Source organism: Passer domesticus, chromosome 16 (genome assembly GCF_036417665.1).
Source record: "Passer domesticus isolate bPasDom1 chromosome 16, bPasDom1.hap1, whole genome shotgun sequence".
Classification (NCBI taxonomy): domain Eukaryota; kingdom Metazoa; phylum Chordata; class Aves; order Passeriformes; family Passeridae; genus Passer; species Passer domesticus.
In genome coordinates, this window is record NC_087489.1 from 10,119,272 (window position 1) to 10,132,298 (window position 13,027).

A 13,027-nucleotide genomic window follows, 5' to 3' on the forward strand; every position below is an offset into this window, starting at 1 on the left:
TGGAAGTGGAGAGGAACAGTGGCCAGATTCCTCAGGGCTGAAATGACACAGCTCATCTGGGTAGGAACACAAGAAATGGAAAATCAAAGCTTAGGAACTGAACTACCTGATTTTAGCTTGGCATCTTTACAACAGGAGGCTTGCAGGGGCGCAGTGTTTGTCTGACCAGATCTCCAGCAGCCAGCATTCCAGGAGCTTTGGCAGAGGGATAAAGGACTCGGATTTACCAAGTTGCCACAAGATTCTGTGGAACAGGCAGCTGGGGACAGAAAGGCAAGGTGTGTCTCCAAGCCTTCTGATGGCTTCAGAGTAACTGGAATCCTTTATTAGACAGCCCAAACCCCGAAGAGAGAGAGCAGCTTTGCACAGCTTGTACCTCCTCCTCACACTGAGGCCAGCTGGAGGCAGGAGGGAAGGCAAAGGAGACCCAAATTCCTCAGCCACACCTTGTCCAGAGCCAGCCAGGGCCTGGGGGCTGCACAGGTGGAGCCTGCCCCTGAGCAGCTCAGGAAGGGCCCTGGGAGTGTTCACCTTGAAGACCATCCCACAGACCAGAAGGATTTCCAGTAATCCTCCATCCCACAGGCAGCACAGCTGAGGGGACACAGTGACTTAGAGGAAATGTTAGCACAAAAACACCTCTGCTATTGTGTCCTGAGGGGAAAAAACCCCTGAACTGAAGCTCCCACAGCCAGGCTGGGCAGGAGCCCCAGGGGATGCTCCAAGCAGAGTCCTGGTTTGCTCTGCAGAGCATCACAACACCTGTGGGAGAAGAGCTGCAAAAACAATGCAAACCACTCTGAAAGCAGCAGACACCCCACCCCTGGAAGTGTTCAAAGCCAGCCTGGATGGAGCTTTGAGCACCTGGTCCAGTGGAAGGTGCCCCAAGATAAACTTTGAGGTCCCTTCCAACCCAAACCATTCTGCAATTCTGATTTCCAAGCACATCATTAAACAAACAGCATGGGGGGGATCTTTTCCCCTAAAACATTCACTGGGCATGTTTTAGAGGTGGAGGAAGACTGGGCATCACCTCCACAGGGAATAAACAGCAGCTGTGTGCCATGGTGAGCCCAGCTGAGCACCTCTTGCTGGGGGATCCCAGCAACAGCTCCAGGGGTGTGGGTAAATACATGGTCATATCCTCCCCTCAAAGATGAAAAAATATAAAAGGAAACAGATATGCATTGAAGTCATGCTTTAATAGGGGAATGAACATAACAGACTCTGTGATACAGCTCTGAGTGCTGGCAAACACCTTGTGAACTCACCACACACACCTACAGCCAAAAGGAAACCTGGGAGGAGAGGGAAGGGGGTGGTTTGAGCACTCACTCCAGGCTGGGGCTCAGGGTGAAATCCCATTAAACACAAAACCATAACAAGATATAGGATCTATGCCCCAATTGAGCACATATTCACAATGAAAATTTCATTAAATAAGAAAATTACTATAAATCTGTACAAAAGCCACAATTAACAACTCTTAGGAATCTGTTAGGAAAGAATTCTCACTCAACATCTTCAAGTATTTCTATCTGTAATTAAGTGTATTCTTATTGGCTATTTACCTCCATCTGTTCTTAAGTACTTTAAAAACATTAAAGCCTTTTTTCAGTACGTGTGTGACCAGGAACATCAAATGTTAGCTTGCAGACTTTTATTCCCACACACATGTGGCACGCTGGATCAGAACCTACAGTCTGGGAAGGCAAATCACCCCTCCAGTTCCTTGAAAGATAAAGCTTCTTAAGAGCTGTAGCAGAGAGGAAAAACAGTGACACTGCACAAGTTGCTGCATCTGCTCCCTGGCCATCTCCTACACAAACCAAACAGCACCAAAGAACCTCCAAACCAACCCAAACAACCTGAGCAAACAGCAAGTCCAGACCTTCAGGCTGCTGGAAACAATTTCTTCTGCTTCATGGCACAGATCCTCTGTTGTAAATCTTTAGGAGTGAAGGTGCTAAACTGTTTTAATGCTCCTTCAGACCTGGTGGAATATTGTGTAGTGTGGCAGAACAGCTGACAGGGAGGTCAGGAACAGAGGCAGGCAAAGAGCTGGCAAGGTCTGAAAGTAAATTCTTCAGGGCTGGAAATAAACGAAGCAGACAAGCGTAGCCTCTCCAATTAACGTTTCAATTAACTGCCCCACAAAGCCCAGTGGTTTCCAGACATGCTGCACTGGAACATGCCCTGGCTGTCTGACATTAAAGGCAAAGCAACCCTGCCCTAAGTAGGAAACAGGTTGGATCTGACACATCAAGCCTCATGCCATGGGCCTGCAGGAAAGAGCCCCCCAGGCCACTGCAAATTACCAGCAAAGGCTGAAAAAAATGCACTGGGAAATATCTGTGCTGCTTTGGCAACTGAGAAATGAGGGCCTCTGAAACAGTCATGGAGAAAAAAATCTGTGGAAGACTATGAAGTGGCTGGAAAACATGGGGAAGAGCATCTCTAAAGAGTTATGCAAAACCTGGAGCTTTTTCTCTTAGAAACCAGCAGGCAATTTGTAGTCTTAACTCTGACAAGAACTACAAAGCAATCTCTGTGGGCATAAAGAGAAATAATTACCCAGCACTTTGCACCTCAGAGAACAGAATCTCTACCCAAAGGTTCATACTGATCAGAGACACACTTTGGCTACAGATTATCCCAGTTGAAAGCCAAACCTACTTTCCTTATAGGAGAAGAGGCAACTACACTGACATCATGTGAAATCCATATACTCATCTCTTTTAGAGAAACAGCACTTTTACCAGGAAAAAACTCCTGGGAAGGTACAGCCCTTCACAATAACAAACAGAAGTTACATAGCAGTAGGAAGGCATGGCAGATTAGGTCATGCTGTCTGACATTAAAAATCGTGTCTTTAATAAATACTTAGGTAATTCAAACAAGGAGACAGATCAGTTTTCATCTTCTCTTTCAGTAGGGACATAACCATAATCAAAGCAAAGTGCAGAAATCCCCGTTGCTCCAAGATAGCCCTGAACATCAGATAAAACCCAGCAACAGGACACAGCCTGTCCGTGAAGATGACTATTTAATAAAGTTTTCCTCTTTAGGGTCATCAAGAGCTGGAGCTCAGTGAATTTACTAGAGATGATTAAAAAATCATGGAAGAGTGAAAGTGAGACAGGGGCCAGCTGGATCATCCCAAAGGAAGTTTATTGAGTTCTCCAAGCCACCAAAGCTGGCTCCCAGCAGACAGGGCAGTGTCATCTCTGTTGGCTCAGGTGCTTGCTGTGTTGCTCTCACTCTGCTGCTCCCTGCTCTTCTCCAGGCTCTGCTCCATTCTCACAGCCTTCACCTTTTTCTGGTGGCACCTCAGCACTGCTTTTTTCAGGACCAGTGGGTGTTATGCTCTGCTCATGACTCTCTGGAGCTTGTTTCTTGTCTGTGTCTTCCTCTTGCCCTTTTTCACCTGCCTCTTCCACCTTTTCCTGCTGTCCTACCCCGTCTAGTTCACTTTTACTCCCCAGGAGTTTGTTGTTGCAGTGGTGCTGATCACCCCCTGCTGAGTCTTGATCTCCACTGGACTTCCAGCCATCCTTGATTGGAGCAGTGCAGCCAGTCCTGGGGGGCCTGGAGGCAGCTGGGGGTCTCACAGCCCCACCACCTGCGTCGCCACCTCCCTTCTCACTTGGCACTGCCACAGCTGCATTTTCCCCACTGACACTCTCCTTTCCAGCCTCACCGTTGGCAGCAGATGGATTTGCCTTGGCACCAGAGGCTGAGGGCCCCATGCTCAGGTTTATGGCCAAGTTCACTTGTTTGCCTCTGGATGGTTTTTTATCAACCTTCCTGCGTTTCACGGCCGCATCCGCGGCCTCCGGCGCCGCCGGCTCTTTGGTGCCTGAATCATCTTCCTTCAGAGCCTCCTGGTTCTCTTCTGCCTGGGAGACTGGGTCTGAGGAGGGGATCTCTGCAGCAATTGCACACTCTCCCAGATTATGGGAAATGTTTTCAATATCAGCAGAGTTTTTCAATGATCCATCCCCTTTAGCATCTGCCAAACTTGCATTCAGTTTTCTCTTCTTGCTCTCCTTTGTGCTGTCATTCTCTGCAGTACCCTGCCCTTCTTCAGCTTCACTTTTTAAAAGTTTTTCCTCCAGCCGGGCAAGTGAAGCTTCCTTCTCCTCTTCATCATCTCCTACCTTCAAAACACATTTGCTTATCTTCTCCTTTACATGTTCATCACTCAGTTCAGGCTGCAACTCTGCAGCATCTCCAGCTTTCTGTTCCACCTCTGAAGACTGGTTCTGACCCTTCTCCACAGGATCACATTTCTGACACAGAGGGTCCTGTTTATCCTCAGGCCTTTGGTGCAGCTGTGGCTTGGCAGAGCGGGGTCTGTACTTCTGCAGTTTGTCACGAGGCCCCCACACAAAGCTGCTCTGAGGTTTGAAGTGCTGCCAAGCATAGTGGATGAGTTCCCTCCTCTTTTCTTTGCTTCTGACAGTGAAGAGGAAGTAATCCAAGGCACTTCTCTTGACATTTGGTAATGTCTCCTCAACAAGAGTTTCTGTGAGGAAAAACTTCACCAAGTGCACTTGATAGTCTTCATATCCCATCTCCCCCAGGCACTTCAGGATGCGAGTAATCCTCAAATTGTTGTGGCTAAACCTGAAGGACACAGATAAGCAAAGCTGTCAAGGGAGTCTTACAAGTCACTGTGAACCTCTGGGACATTTGCAAAATGTTTTATCATTTACTGACTGTGAGCCATTAAAGACTATTGACAATGAAAATGGGAGCACAGGTGGGCTTATTTTAAGGCACCCACTGCTGCTGTCTGCCTTCAGCAGCTCCTTCCTAACCCTCCCTAGGCTGATGGGATTCATCATCTCAGCTGCTTGGAAAGGTTTTGGCTTTCTGAATCAGCCACCAGTAGTTAAGAACCACCAAGTTGGGGCAGATACACAAGTCCTGCCCTGACAGAGGCCCTGCAGGGTAAGCCTGTAGTGCTGAGAATACAGGCATGAAAGGATGCTGCCAAAACCTCAGGACTTTAGCTAGACACAGCTGATTTTTCCTTTTTTATTTTAATACTTGACAGATTTCAAGTTGTTTTTTTCTTTTGTGATCATGCTCACTCCTTTCAAGAGGTTAATATCTCCAGGAAGGGTAGTCACTTATTCCACAAAACCTGCAATAATATAAAACCATCCCATTTGCAGAGCACTTTTCACACAAGGACTCAAAGCATTTGACACACATTAAGGGTGCTTCATAAACAATCAGGGAACCATATGGAAAGACTTCTATTTTGTAGCTTAACAGAATAAAAGTTAAAAATACTTTCACTAGATAACATTTATCAACAAAACTCTCTATTCCTCAATGGTTGGGGATTTCCTAAGCTTAGACTTTTTTTTTCCCCTTCAAAGTGCCTGGCTGCAGTAAAGGCTCAACAGCAGCAACACAATCACCTGTTCAAGTTTTCAAATCGCTCACGCCAATTCTCTGCTCTCTCAAGTTCTCCAGTTTCTTCATTGACCAGGTTGATTCCATAAAATCCCAGCATGAGCTTGTAAGCACGTAAAAACCTGTCCATGACTTCCTTGGACTTCCTGAAGGCCTGAAAACAAGATACAGCAATTAGAAAAAAAAATGCAACTCTCTAATTACCTGCACCAGATTTAAGTGGCACCTGAATTCTAAACAAGGGTTGATTGTATCACTAAGCATTTCATTGCTGACACAAGACAGGCAAATGCTTCACTGTGAGCTCTGTTCACACTAAAAACCCAAGGAAACAATGGAAAAAAACATGGGGGGATCCTAAGACCCTGCAGATCTCAAACAAAAAAGAGAAAAAAGCTTAAAATAAATACCTGGATTTCCTGACAGGTGAGTGGCCGGGCACGCCAGTTCATCCCATGTTCACGTAAAGGGAACAGCCTGCAGAGAAAGGAATTTTCAGGTCAGATGAGCAAAGATGACATCCAACCCACGGTACCCAACTTGTTAACACCAAAAGAGATTTCAAAATTTGTGGTATCACAGGCAGCTCTTGGAGAACTCCCATCCTTATGGACACTGAAGTGGTTTTCTAGTAAACCCCTCCCACAAAAGTATTGTCTACAGCAATAACAAAAAACCTTGTTTATGTGGATCTCTCTCCTTGCCTTAACTTTGTGCCACAAGACCACAAATGACTGAGATCTACTGCCACAGCTGCACTAGAAACCTGTGCTTTCAGGAGTTCTAGTGCTTTGCTTCCTCAGGAGTGCAACTCAATTAACTAAAGTAATTCTGGGCCTTGTGTGAAGCTGGAATCAGGAACACAGATCCACCTGACACTTAAAAGAGGCCCAACTGGAGAGGCACTGTGCTCATGCACACAACTTACCACTGTATGTAGGAATGGTTTTCTTCCAGCGTTTCATACTTGTCCCCCCAAGATGAGAGCAGAGTTTCAATATTCACACCTGCAAGGAAAAGGAAAAGGTCAGGCAAGAAGTGACACCAAATTAAAATTAAAGTTAGCCAGTCAGTCACTCCACACAGCTCACTATCCTAACCCAGATATTTACACCAGGCATCAGCTTCCCCAACAAGAAAAATACTTTCATTTCCTACCACCAGAATATTAAGGAAAATAGAGCAGGAATATTTAAAAATTGAAGTTCTTGATGAGTTTTTATTGGTTTGGGTGGTGGTTTTGGTGGGTTGTTTGTTTTGGTTTCTTATTGTCTCACATGGATGAAACTATTCTTTCATCAACCAGCTGCAGCAGATGGCATCAAGCAGTCGCCACACAAGGCACTCACCGTGGGGCACAAAAGCAATCTCATTTTTGTAAAAGCTTAAATTCCACATCTCTTCATCCTCCTCATTCTCTGGTTCTTTCAAATCCTGGAGACAAGGAAAAGAAATGAATAAGCAGCAACCCTTTAAAAGGCAATACCTCTCCTTGCTTTCCCTCACATTCCCTACACATTTCAAGCTAAATTCTCAAAATGTGCTTTGGAAAGTAGCAGCTTGTTTCTGATGCACCCACATGCACATCATCCCTTCCCCCTCACGAATGAATGCTTGGAAGGTGCTGAGCCTGTAAAGCAAAGGCAAAAAGGTGCTGCCAAATCTGGGAAGAGTTCCTGCAGGCAGAAGTGGCGAGGAGCAGCCCAGGAGCACGTACTGGGTAATGGTTCCTGTATCTCTGCAGGTCTCTCGCCGCAGTCCAGTTGCGCCTCCCGCTGCACTGGAGAGAAGAGACAGAGCAGAGATTCAGAATAAAATCACCTTCTGCAAAATAAAATAACATAATATAATGCCCTGACTGAATTCAGCACCTCACACAGGCTCCCTGCATGTCCTCTGCACTCCCAGCACCCCCAAAACCACCCAGACTGGTGCTGTAGTTATGTCTCTGCATTCCTGAAGACAAATTTAAACCAAGAGAAGATAACACCATCTCCTGTCACCAAAATACTACTTTTTCCTTCTCATCTTATTAATCAAGGTTTTTATGTTTTATCTATATGTTTTATCCCACTTGGGTTTGCCAATGGAAAAGATCAGACCAAGCTGGAGATCCCAAACATGAAAATGTGATTGTTCTTCCCTAATTCAAAGGTTTTAAATCAAGATATTTCTCTGAGCTGCTAAAAATACTAGTGAAGACAGAGGCTAGACCTTAAAATTGTAGAATTTAGGATGCAGAAATATACCTTGAATTCAAGATTCTCATTCCCTGCAGACCTTGCTGAAATAAGTTTTCTTCATCTTTGCTTTACGCTCAAGATCAGCCTTGCTGCTTTAGACAGTGGACAGCACCAGAGCCACATGGTCACATTAGATATTTATTTTTTGGACTTCTCTTCCAATCATACTCTTCATTATTAACCATCTTTCCACGTAACCAAATTTTATGTCAAGCCTACCTGAAAACCCCTCCAAGACAGCAGTGAGGAATTTGAGCTTTGATCCTGCAAATAAAAAGCATTTAGTTGGAACATTTTGAAACCAAACTTCACTAAGAAAACAAAAAAAAAAAATAGATGCAAAACTAGAATACCCACAGCAGTGACTCACAGGATCCCTATTAGTTGCCAAGTGACAGATTTACCTAGTTACAGCTGAATTTACTGTATTTTATGCATAATTCAAATTGCTACAGAGAAAAACCTGTGGTGTCACATGAATAGGCACCAGGTTCTCATCACAGATGTGCTAGATTCATTCCAAGTGTGACATTTAGACAGAACTCAAAGAACAGCTTTATTTCCCCCTCTGGACTACTTCATGGAAATAGAAGTTGCAAGTATGCCTTAGTTTAAAGTGCATTTTAACTGAAATAGATATATTTATTTATACATTTGATTACCTCAGTGATAAGGGATTTTGTTACATTTCACAAGCAACACAGACAGGTTTAATCTTGCTGAGTGCTGAACCATCTTATCCCAAACCATGACAGGATTTTACAGCGTTCTGTGAACTGAGAACCACCAAAAGGAACAAGGCTGCTCAGGAACAGAGGGCACCCAAAGCACAGCACAGCCAGAGGGTTCAATGCCAGCTCACAGAGAACAGGGAAGTTGGGAAATGGGGGTAAGATGTGCAGAGTCTTGCAAAACAAGCATTAAATGAAATTTAGAAGAAAGAAGCAGCAAAACCTCCCCCAAGTTACTTCATAGCATCATTTGGTATTTAACATCACACGACAGAGAAAAATAAAACCACTTTCTAACAAACACTGGTCACTGGTTCATTAATCATTAAGGCAGGAATGGGTCTCCATTTTTAACACCTTGCTGTAACAAAGCCACCCATTCAGCTGCCCTGATGACAGCCATGTGGCATTAATGACAATTTTGTTCCCAATTACCAAATAATCCCAGAAATTCTTTACATTTAAGGTTCTAAAGTAACATCCTTGAACACAGTCAGGTGGGAGAGGAGAACAGCAGACTGGGTCCCACTTAGAGAACTGTTCTGCTGAAGAGTCATTGCAGAAACAGAGACAGATGCAATGCCATGGTGTAAGAGGCTGTAAAAGTCTTGTCCAGAAAGAAGCCAGATCCAGGGAAAAGGCAGCCTGGAGCACAGCAATCCAGAGAACAAGATGGGGAAGCAAAGAGAGCAAAATTCAGCTTTGCTCCTCCAAGCAGGTGTTGTTCCTGGGTCTCTACAAACTTTCAACTTTAGGTTTTCCTTTCCAGGTAAGAAACACAAATTAAACAGCAAGGCTGAAACCTCTCTGTAGAAATCCAACACCTTTTTGTCTCACAGTAAAACTGAGTGGGTTTCATGCTCCAAACCTGCATCACACCAGGCAGAAGGTGCATTGCTGTGGGAAAGGCAAGGGAAGCTGAGAACATAACCAGGAGTGGGACAGAAAGAGGATCTGGCTGAGAAACCAGCTGGAAAGCTGCTGGAACAAAAGAGGATGTGGATTGTGGACAAAGCACAGGAACAAGAAAGGTAAGAGTCCAGAAGAATGATTGAAACCTTTTGTTGATGCAGATTTAGGACCATGGGGTTTGTTATTAAAACAGCTGATCATGAACTCCAGGTGGTACAGCAGTCTGAGAGGGAACTTCTTAAAACGAACACAACCCCCAAAGTTTTCAAAGCTCACCCATAGAAGCTGAAGGCACTGAAATGTAAGAGCTGGAAAGATACACCTGAGGAACTTCAGGCTGTGAACATTCAGAGAGACACAAGTGAAATGCAAAGCCAGAAGCAGAATTTTAAGTTTGTTTTGAAAGCGCATAGTGAAAATAACAATAAAAAACTCTAACCTCAGTACCAAAGAAAGACATTATCTGCTTCAGGCAAAAAGAAAACCATCCAGGCTGAGGGGAGAAGAATGAGAATTAGTGTAAAATAAGCAGAAGTAAGAACAAGTTGGGGAAATTGATCCATGCCTTTGACAGGCTGCAAAGGCATAAATGGCTAGCAGAAGATTTACTGCTTCTTTGTGCATTCACTCTCAGTGCCCTTACAATATTTTGGGCACTGCCAGAGAGAGGTGACTACACATTCATCACTGAAGGAAGAGCTCCTATTTAAAAATGCAGAATAATATTCCAGGGCTGTCTCAGAGACAACAACCTCCTCCTTTGTAAGGCAAAGCTGGAGAAGTCCACTCACTGGAGTGAAAAAATGATCCTTGCTTTTACAGTTGGCACCATCCAGAGTTGCTCTAAGGAAAAAAAAGAACCTGAAGAACAAACACATTCAAAGAGAATAATGGGAATGTTCTGGAGTTATTAAAGCTTGTGAAGTCCAGCCACGTACAAAAGAAAAGTTGATAAGGTGCACTCCAACAGTGCAAAAAACTTCAAATGAAATCTTTGCCTCCTCTCTTCAGAATTATAGCTATTCCACCCAAAATACATTTGGCCTTTCCCAGATCTACTTGCACAGATAATTTGCTGTTCCTTCAAAAGTGGTTATTTCTATTTTAATGCTCATTAAGAAAAAAAGGGAGTTTAACATCAAGCTCTTTTAAAGTATATTCATGAGAAAGTTTTATCTGCCTGTTTGTATTCTAAAGATAAGGATGAGGTGCAGAAATGAAACTCCAAGTGAAGCAGTGGTTTCCCTTTCCCAGAAAGGGGAGGAGTTAAAGCACTGGAGTGTGTTTTGCTTGGCATAGCAAGTACTGAAAAGGATAAAGTTCTATTTACCGAAGCAAAGCTGGAGAAGAAATTACTGACACCCAATGTCAAACCGATATCCACTGATGCTATAACAGAAACCTCAGATAAGTCTAAGAAATTCATTTTATTTCAAATAAATATTATTTTAAGGCACCAGACACAAGTGCTTGTGTTTTGCAGCTTGCTCAAAACTGCACACGTACCTGTAGTTTTTAAAGCACACAATTGTTTGGTTGTCAAAGTTGCGCTACACACACTCCCTGAGAAATAAAACACGTCTACGAGAAATAAAGAGTTACAGCTCATTTTTAAAACTGAGCAGATGTTATGTAACGGATTTTTATTGATGGCATGGGAAGGCCGCCATACAAAGCTGAGGACACCAACCAAAAACTTAAAGCAACATCAATGCCATAATGTCAAACCCAGCGGCCATCAGCAGCGGCGAACAGGTGCCACACACCTGTATTTATTTATTTATGGGATAAAGTACCCACATCACAGGGAATAGTGGGGAAAAACCGAATTAAAATTACACTGCCCACCGCACGGCAACGTAACGGGTCTTGAGGAGTCACCAAGTGACAGCATCCCTGCAATCCCCCTCCTCCAGGGGGATTTGCTTCCTCAAGATGAGGAGAAATTCCGAGCCGCGGATCCCCCAGGGCCGCGGAGCCTCCGCCGGCACCGAGCGAGCGGCGGGGAAGGAAGGGCCGGCAAGGGGCTGGAAGGGCTGCCAGGGGTCCCCTCAGGCCGTCCCGCCCCGCAGGCTCCGCTCCGGGCCCCCACACGCACCTGGCTGAGCCGCCAGCCCCACGCCCGGCCCTGCCCCGCAGGCTCCCCGCCATCCTCCGCCTCCGCCGCCTCGCCGCCGCCGCCATCCTCCTCCTCGCCGTCCTCCTCCTCCTCCTCCCCCTCCCAGGTGGAGTCGTACTTCCAGAGGTTCGCCTCGTCCTCCGCCTCGTCCTCCTCCGCCCTGGGCGTGAACCAGGCCGCCATGGGAAGGCGAGGAGAAAGGGAAAGCGAAAGGGACCGGGATGTGGCGGCGGGAGCGCCCGCCCGCGCGCACAAAGCCCGGGCACGTGTGGGGGGGACCGGGGGGACGGAAGCGCGGGAACGCCCCGCCCCCTTCCTGCGCCGCCGCGCCCCATTGGCCGCCGCCCGCGCGGGCTCTGCGCCCGCCCGCACCGCGCCCGGGGGATCCGGCACCGCCCGCGGGATCGGACAGGAACGGGGATGGAAGAACGGGAATGCCAGGCTGGGACAGGAACGGGGATGAAAGAACGGGAATGCCAGCCTGGGACAGGAACGGGGATCAAAGAACGGGAATGCCAGCCTGGGACAGGAACGGGGATCAAAGAACGGGAATGCCAGCCTGGGACAGGAACGGGGATCAAAGAACGGGAATGCCAGCCTGGGACAGGAACGGGGATTGAAAGAACGGGAATGCCAGCCTCGGACAGGAACGGGGATCAAAGAACGGGAATGCCAGCCTGGGACAGGAACGGGGATCAAAGAACGGGAATGCCAGCCTCGGACAGGAACGGGGATGAAAGAACGGGAATGCCAGCCTGGGACAGGAACGGGGATCAAAGAACGGGAATGCCAGGCTGGGACAGGAACGGGGATTGAAAGAACGGGAATGCCAGGCTGGGACAGGAACGGGGATCAAAGAACGGGAATGCCAGCCTCGGACAGGAACGGGGATGAAAGAACGGGAATGCCAGCCTCGGACAGGAACGGGGATGAAAGAACGGGAATGCCAGCCTCGGACAGGAACGGGGATCAAAGAACGGGAATGCCAGCCTCGGACAGGAACGGGGATGAAAGAACGGGAATGCCAGCCTCGGGCAGGAACGGGGATCAAAGAACGGGAATGCCAGCCTCGGGCAGGAACGGGGATGAAAGAACGGGAATGCCAGCCTGGGACAGGAACGGGGATGGAAGAACGGGAATGCCAGCCTCGGACAGGAACGGGGATGAAAGAACGGGAATGCCAGCCTCGGACAGGAACGGGGATGAAAGAACGGGAATGCCAGCCTCGGGCAGGAACGGGGATCAAAGAACGGGAATGCCAGCCTCGGACGGGAACAGGTATTCCCAAAGAGCCAGCACTCTGAAAACGAATGGCGACAACAAGCAAAGTGTTTACATTTGCCCATACTCAACTTCGCATCGAAACAATTCCTAAAAAATCAGTGTTGCTGGATCGACCGTGAAATCCCCAAGTGGACTTTCCTTGCTGTGAGGCTGGTGCTGAGTGGTTGCACCAGTACTCACCATTGTCAATGTATTTCTACTTCAACCTATATAAACATTTCATTGGTAGAGCAAAACTTTCTGCTTCGAATGCCATGGATGAGAAGGGTTTCCCCACAGGGATATGAGACTAGAGTTCCAAAATCTGC

General features: G+C 46.6%; 1 protein-coding gene across 2 annotated transcripts; it reads right to left on the bottom strand.

Moving 5' to 3' along the window:
* Positions 1 to 1,183: 1,183 nt before the first annotated feature.
* OGFR (opioid growth factor receptor) lies at positions 1,184 to 11,710 on the bottom strand. Of its 2 annotated transcripts, XM_064391307.1 has the most exons (9): positions 10,647 to 10,757; positions 9,756 to 9,809; positions 7,893 to 7,937; positions 7,148 to 7,210; positions 6,780 to 6,864; positions 6,359 to 6,437; positions 5,841 to 5,907; positions 5,436 to 5,584; positions 1,184 to 4,629 (listed from the first exon to the last, which is right to left on the bottom strand). In XM_064391307.1, the coding sequence occupies exons 1-9, from the start codon at positions 10,740 to 10,742 to the stop codon at positions 3,258 to 3,260; spliced, it is 2,010 nt and encodes a 669-aa protein (XP_064247377.1). In that variant the 5' UTR covers positions 10,743 to 10,757; the 3' UTR covers positions 1,184 to 3,257. The 2 variants fall into 2 exon arrangements, with proteins under 2 accessions (XP_064247377.1, XP_064247376.1); XM_064391306.1 differs by lacking the exons at positions 9,756 to 9,809; positions 10,647 to 10,757 and adding an exon at positions 11,415 to 11,710.
* Between the last annotated feature and the right edge of the window lie 1,317 nt (positions 11,711 to 13,027).